The sequence below is a fragment of the Salpingoeca rosetta genome (genome assembly GCF_000188695.1).
Source record: "Salpingoeca rosetta unplaced genomic scaffold supercont1.5, whole genome shotgun sequence".
Classification (NCBI taxonomy): domain Eukaryota; class Choanoflagellata; order Craspedida; family Salpingoecidae; genus Salpingoeca; species Salpingoeca rosetta.
The window spans coordinates 1698903-1705582 of record NW_004754929.1 but is presented as its reverse complement, the minus strand read 5'-3'; the positions used below and the strand labels follow the sequence as shown (position 1 = coordinate 1705582).

Here is a 6680-nt window from a genome sequence, read left to right as displayed (position 1 = left end):
GTGTGTGTGTGTGTGTGTGTGTGTGTGTGTGTGTGTGTGTGTGTGTGTGTGTGTGTGTGTGTGTGTGTGTGTGTGTGTGTGTGTGGTTTGAAGGTATGAGGACGCGTTGCAGCGCATTGTGGCGGAGACGCAAGATGTGAAGCGTAAGAACGACATCGTGCAAGAAGAGATCCAGCACACGCAGAAGCTCATCAGCGGGTTTCCTGAAGACATCATCATCGAAACGGCCAAGGTGTGTGTGTGTGTGTGTGTGTGTGTGTGTGTGTGAGGGTGTGTGTGTGTGAGGGTGTGTGTGTGTGTGTGTGAGGCTGTATGTGTGTGTGTGAGGCTGTATGTGTGTGAGAGAGAGGCTGTATGTGTGTGTGTGTGTGTGTGTGAGGCTGTATGTGTGTGTGTGTGTGTGTGAGGCTGTATGTGTGTGCAGTCGTGTGTGACCGGGTGCAGACCCCTTTTCGACGCTTCCTCACCCACACACACTCTCACCCACACACATACACCTCCCCCCCTCGCTTGCACACCATTGCTCACTCAATCAAACGTACAATTCTGCGTTTGAGCAGTTGTATGACTTGGGCAAGCAAGAGTTGTTCCAGGCGCTGCTGCGCTTGCTGCAGCGAAGCAAGCTGGAGTCGAGCCGCATCGAGGAGATGAAGGAGCGCATTCGCCGTCGCAACAACGAGCTCATTGTCAGCAATGACATCAGCCGGCAGCTGCTGGAGCTGCAGCAAGCCAATCAAGCCCAGCAGGCCTTTCAGGCCTCCCTCATGAGCAAGATTGCCGAGAACAGAACGTACAAGCCCGCGGTGAAACGACAGGAACGCGCCATCGTTGCCCTCGAAAACCTCCTGCAGCTCCTCCAAACACAGCCCGTGCGTATGTGTGTACGTATAAGTGTGTGTGTGTGTGTGTGCGTGCGTTTATGTATGCATGTGTGTTCACGTGTGTTTATGTGTCTGTCTGTTTGTCTGTCTTTCTGTTGTCTGTTTGTTTGTCTGTGTGTCTGTCGATGTATGCATGCAGCCTGCTGCAGGCTTCCTCCCTGTACACAGCGCTTGCGATCGCCCAACCCACCACCACGCACCACATGAACGTAGGATGCCGTGAGCGGCCAGCAGCAGCCAAGCCCGCTGTTCACGCTGCTCGAAGAAGACAACAAACGCCTGCAGCGCCTGATTGCCGGCGACATCACAGACGAGGAGGACGAAGGCGTGGACGACACGCGAAGCGACAGCAGCAGAGCAGACAGCACCTCGCGTGCAAACGCGAGCACAGGGACGACTCGTCGAGCCATCACGAGCGGGTCGGGCCGCGAGGCGAGCACGCTGTTGGAGGCCCCACAGACACAACAACGGCACAAGGGGCAGCATGGCAGCAGTGGCAGCGATGATGATGATGGTGGCGATGGTGTTGACGATGCTGATCCGCAGGAGGAAATTGCCGCATTGGAGCGAGAGGTGTTGGAATTGGAGCAGACGCTGACGGAAACGGCACGCAAGCAAGCGGAGGAAGTGGCTAGGCTGGAGATGAGGGTGATGGAGGCGGAATTCACACAGGATTCTGACGCAATGAGCCTGGCGTCCATTGCCACCGCCATTCGGAGCCTACGCCCCAAGAGCATCAATTCAACCACACCGACAGGAGCCACAGATGCATAGCTCTGTGTATGTGTATGTGTGTATGTGTGTGTGTGTGTATGTGTGTGTGTGTGTGTGTGCATCCTCCTCTCCCTGTTGCATTGTATGTGACACAACCGACCCTTTGCATTCCGTTCATCTTTCCACCCCTCGCTTTGCCGCTGGCCGGCTGCTGCGTCTTTTGTGTTCTTCTGGACTTCTTTCACCTCTTCTCATATTGGGTGTTTGCGCGTGTGCGCACGCATGTTGCATGAGTGCAATGAATGTAATGGACTCGAACCACCGAAAAGGCTGATGCCAAGCAAGACGAATTGGGGAGGGATAGCAGGCAGCGCGACAACAGAGAGAGAGAGAGACAGAGAGAAAACCTGTGTGTGTGTGTGTATGTGTGTGTGTGTGTGTGTGTGTGTGTGTGTGCGTGTGTGTGCGTGTGTGTGTGTGTGTGCAGGAAAGCTGATACGGGAAGCGCGGTGTTTCAACGACCGAAGGCACGCGGAAACAGATGCAAGGCGCATCAGAGATGGAGGGCTGGGTTGACTGCATACACCGCGCCCAGGTTCTCACTGCCATCATCATCATCATCAGTGTCAGGACCAGCATCAGCATCAAGGGTGGCGGTGTTGCAGCCAAAGTACACCATGCCGTTGTCAGCAATGGCAGCGGACACAAACACATTGGCACACGTGGGGAACTTGAACCTGAGCAAGGCGGAGAGAGGGAAGGTGGGGTGAGGCGTTGTACACACATGCACACACATGACACTCATTGAACATATACACACACGCACAAATCACACAACCATCATATATGCACCAATCACACACACAGACGCACACGCGCACAAACCACGCACACAACCATCATACAGATGCACCCGCACACGCAACCGTGCTGTGACTCACTTGAGTTCTCCTGTGAAGCGATCAAGGACGTGCATGTTGTGGTCGTTGGCGCCGATGAAGACAAGCTCTCGCGAAAGCGACGGGGACCCGTTGAACTCCTGCGTGCTGTTGCTGTACGTCCACAGCACAGAACCTGGCGTGATGTGGTGTGGTGTGACATGACGCAACACGCGGTTCGTGTGTGACCACGGCAGCAAAGCAAACAGCGCGCGGAGAAAGCGGGGCCTTGGCTGTACTCACACACACACACACACACACACACACACACACACACACACACACACACACACACACACACACACACACACACACACACACACACACACACACACACACACACACACACACACACACACACACACACACACACCACAGCGTACACAAGCGCACCTGTGGTTGCGTTAAGAGCAAAGACGGTGATGGACTCCTCGGATGAAACGTACAAGATTCCATCTTGATACGCCGGGTGCGATTCAATCTGACGGCGCGCACACAATGACAAGAGCGTGAGTTGTTGCCCTGCTGTGATGAAGGGCAATGCATTATGGTGCTCTCACATGTACACGACACCTGTACACCGCAAGCACACATGTACACGACACATGTACACACACACACGCACGCACACACACAGACAAATCAGAAACACACACACGCACACACACACACGCACACACACACACACACACACACACACACAAAAGCACCTCGCCGTGGGTGTTGAAGGTCCAGAGGACTTTGCCAGTGATGATGTTGATTGCATAAAGGTTCTGGTCCCACGAGCCAATGTACACCGTATCGTCGACAATGCACGCGCTGGAGCCGCCGCCGCCGTGTGTGTTCACGCGCCACACGAGCTCGCCCGACGTGAAGTTGACAGCATACACGTACTGGTCGTAGCTGCGCACCACGACAATGTCGGGGTGCTTGTCGCCAATGGCTGGCCCGCTGTTCATGGGCAGGCTGTGGTGGGAGTCGAAGGCCCAGATGGCCTTGCCCGAGTGGAAGTTGAGGCGGAACAACTGTCCTGTGCCAGAACCAATCAGCACGCTGCCGTCCGCGGCAATGGTCGCCGGGGAATACACCTGGCCATACAAGAGTGCAATGCCGGTACAAGCAGGAAGCAGAGGTATGGATGCGCGCGCGCGTGTGGGAGGGTGTGTGTGCGCATGCAAGCGCGTGCGTGTACAAACTTGAGGATCAACGACTAGGTTGCACAGGATCTGTGACACAGTGTGTAAAGCTGAGCAAAGCAAACATACATGATACAAACCACACACACACACGTGTCACACACACACGTGTCACACACACACACACACACACACACACACACACACACACACACACACACACACACACACGTCACACGCGACACACAGACACACACATCACACACGTCACACGCGACACACACGAACGTGCGTCTGGGACAATTCGAGCCACACAAGTGGTGGGCACGTACGTGTCCGCCAATCTGGGTCTTCCAAAGCAGTTTGCCTTCGCCAGAGACACGGTAGGCATGGCCGTCATAGCTGCCAAAGACCACGGATCCATCCTGCGCCAGGGCAGGGCTGCTGCGGACGGCGTTGCCCGTGGCAAATGTCCACAGCACCTTGCCCGATGTCTGGTTGAAGCAGTAAAGCTTGGAGTCGTCAGAGCCAACAAACACCTTGCCCCCACCCACAGCCGGTGAGGCAACAACCCTGCAGTTCGTGGGTTGGCGCACAATTCACCCCTCCACACGTGAGCGGTCACTGTTCTCGACATCCCACACAATGCCACAGACAACAAAAGGGCAAGGCAGAGCCAGAACGCAATGACCATCCTCCACACCTCCCATTGCAGTTGTGTTTCGACAATGTGTTATTACGATTCACACCATGGTTGTCTTGCCTGTTGTGAACGTTGTACGACCATTCGGCGTGTCCTCCGTTGTTTCCCACATCGTTGAAGCTGTCATGAACACAAGCAGTTGAAGCAAGTGATTGGATGAAACACACGCCACCAACATTCAGTGGGACTTGACTACAATTGGGGCAGCACACACGCATACACACGCATACACACGCACATACACGCACACACACACACGCCACATCAGTTAGACCTGTGAAAGTTGGGTGTGCGTCCAAACTGTGGCCAGTCTCCCTTGTGCAGCTGAGCATGTACAGTGCCAGCCAGGCCAAGAACGGCAAGCACCACCGCCACAGCAGCAGCCACCTTGTTGACGCCAACGCTCGTCATCACTGTTGTTTGTCTTTCCTCCATCCAGCCAGCCAGTGCCGTTGTTTGGGGAAAATTGTATGGCAGTGTGGTAACAATTCGGCACAGGACCACAAAAAGCAACACAAACACAAACACGAGCATGCACCTCTGCTGCATGTCATGTCTTGCACTTCACACACACACGCACACACACACACACACACACACAGAGCACACACACACGTATACACCTCTGCTCCCTCTTCTTCTCCCTCATCTCATCCACACACACACACACATATATATCACCACACACACACACACAACACGCGCGCACATATCACTACACACACACCACGCGCACGTTCCGTGGCGGTGATGCCACTGTTTCAGTCATCCCCTCTGCCGTCGTCGTCAGTGGAAGAAGGCGGCGGGCGGGGCCCGCCTGCGTGGTAGAAATGCATGAGCTGGTTGGCGCGGTACGGGGATGGCATGACAATCTCCGGCAGGTCCACGTCCAGGAGCACTTCATTGTGGCGGCCGCGGGCAGCGTCCACGCTGCGCTTGATGTTGTGCATGAAGATCTGGTTGAGCGGCATGGTGTCGTCGATGTAGTCCTCCAGCGGCATCCAGCGCGCCTCGGACAGCTCATCCTCGCACATGGTGATCTCCTCGCTCTCCGGGATGCACCGGCAGATGACGTAGATGTCGGACGCGCCGTGCCGGAACCCGTGCATGTGGCGAATGCCGACAACAGAGTGGAAACGGCTGCGAATGCCCGTCTCCTCAAACACCTCGCGCACCGCAGCCTCGCCAAAGTTCTCGCCGGGGTCTGCGCGGCCGCCAGGCAGCTTGTAGCCGGCCACGCGCTGGATCTTCTCCTTAATCGCCAGCACCTCCTTGCGTTCGTTGATGATGAGGCCAGCCACAGCAACCTGGTGCGTGTTGTACGGTGGCACCTGACACGGCCGCGACTCGTCTAGCCAACGCAGCATCTTGATGATGCCCTTGCGTGCATGGTGGAGCACAAAGCCCTCCTCGTTGGCCACCGTTGCCATCCACGCGCTCGTCACAGGGACCTGGGCGGTGGTGCACAGGGAGGGGTCGGCGGGAGGTGGGATTAGGGAACGCGAGTGCTCAGTACAACGGTACAAACGCAGCAATGCAACGCTCTTTGAAGTGCGGTGACATGAAGCAGAAACACCATCCGCTTGCCAAACCGATGGGTACCACGGCACGCGCACAGCCGTTCAGGAGGCAAGACTCCCATACAAGCACACACAAACACACACGCCATGGGCCCTCAGATACACACTCGCATGAACACGCACGCACGCACACACACACACACACACACACACACACACACACACACACGCCACACACTGCAACACATGACGAGCACATGTATGTGCAGCGCACCGTAAGCCATGCGGCAGCCACGTTGTTCTGGCGCCAATGTGACACGGCTTCGCTCAACTCGTACGCAAACTAGAGAGGGAACAGAGAGCGCCATGGTGTTGCAGGTGCATATTTGAGCAGTTGCGTGCTTGTGAGCACGAGGAGTGTGTGCTTGTGGGCATACGGAGTGTGTGCTTGTGAGCGCAAGGATGGTGTGCGCATGAAAGCGCATGATGTGTACAACACACACCACACACACACCACACCACACCACACCACACACACACACACACACACACATACACACACACGCACACAGGCACACACACACACATACACCACGCACGCACCTGTTCCTGGTTGAGGTGGGCCACCATGGAGCAGTCCACGTCGACGTTGTCAAAGGGCTTGTTCTCTGTTGCTTCGCTCAAGGTGCTGCCGCCGTTGCTGCTTCTCCAACTGCTGTGCAGCATGCGAACGGACGACAGAATCGCATGCACACGCCGAGGGCGCATCCGCAGCAGCGTTCTCGTCG

The 6680-nt window shown here is 56.0% G+C and overlaps 3 protein-coding genes across 3 annotated transcripts in view; 1 reads left to right on the top strand and 2 right to left on the bottom strand.

Annotated features, from left to right (window-relative positions):
- Positions 1-1919, top strand: part of PTSG_02442 (uncharacterized protein) — a gene marked incomplete at its 5' end in the record, with an annotated part of 2343 nt that extends 424 nt beyond the window's left edge. Inside the window, 3 exons of the mRNA XM_004996878.1 lie at positions 94-232; positions 561-869; positions 1095-1919. Coding sequence (XP_004996935.1) covers positions 94-232; positions 561-869; positions 1095-1655 — 1009 coding nt within the window. The 3' untranslated portion in view covers positions 1656-1919. The remainder of the gene's footprint in view (positions 1-93; positions 233-560; positions 870-1094) is intronic.
- Positions 1826-4824, bottom strand: PTSG_02441 (uncharacterized protein). The gene is made up of 7 exons (XM_004996877.1): positions 4647-4824; positions 4433-4492; positions 4002-4242; positions 3244-3621; positions 2927-3014; positions 2537-2669; positions 1826-2332 (listed from the first exon to the last, which is right to left on the bottom strand). Exons 1-7 carry the CDS (start codon positions 4805-4807, stop codon positions 2149-2151), a joined length of 1245 nt encoding a protein of 414 aa, XP_004996934.1. The 5' UTR covers positions 4808-4824; the 3' UTR covers positions 1826-2148.
- Positions 4825-5133: 309 nt separating this feature from the next.
- PTSG_02440 (nudix-type domain-containing protein 6) overlaps positions 5134-6680 on the bottom strand; it is a gene marked incomplete at both ends in the record, with an annotated part of 1731 nt that continues 184 nt past the window's right edge. Inside the window, 3 exons of the mRNA XM_004996876.1 lie at positions 5134-5823; positions 6167-6235; positions 6496-6680. The exon at positions 6496-6680 is cut by the window's right edge and continues 184 nt beyond it. Of these exons, the coding sequence (XP_004996933.1) occupies positions 5134-5823; positions 6167-6235; positions 6496-6680 (944 nt within the window). The remainder of the gene's footprint in view (positions 5824-6166; positions 6236-6495) is intronic.

Excerpts from the sequence above, each read along its gene's own strand:
- PTSG_02441 (XM_004996877.1), bottom strand. The coding sequence starts at position 4,807 with ATGGAGGAAAGACAAACAACAGTGATGACGAGCGTTGGCGTCAACAAG. Across the intron at positions 3,622-4,001 it reads AGACCCAGATTGGCGGACAC|GTGTATTCCCCGGCGACCAT; the intron begins GTACGTGCCCAC and ends TTGTATGGCCAG. Across the intron at positions 3,015-3,243 it reads CCTTCAACACCCACGGCGAG|ATTGAATCGCACCCGGCGTA; the intron begins GTGCTTTTGTGT and ends GCGCGCCGTCAG.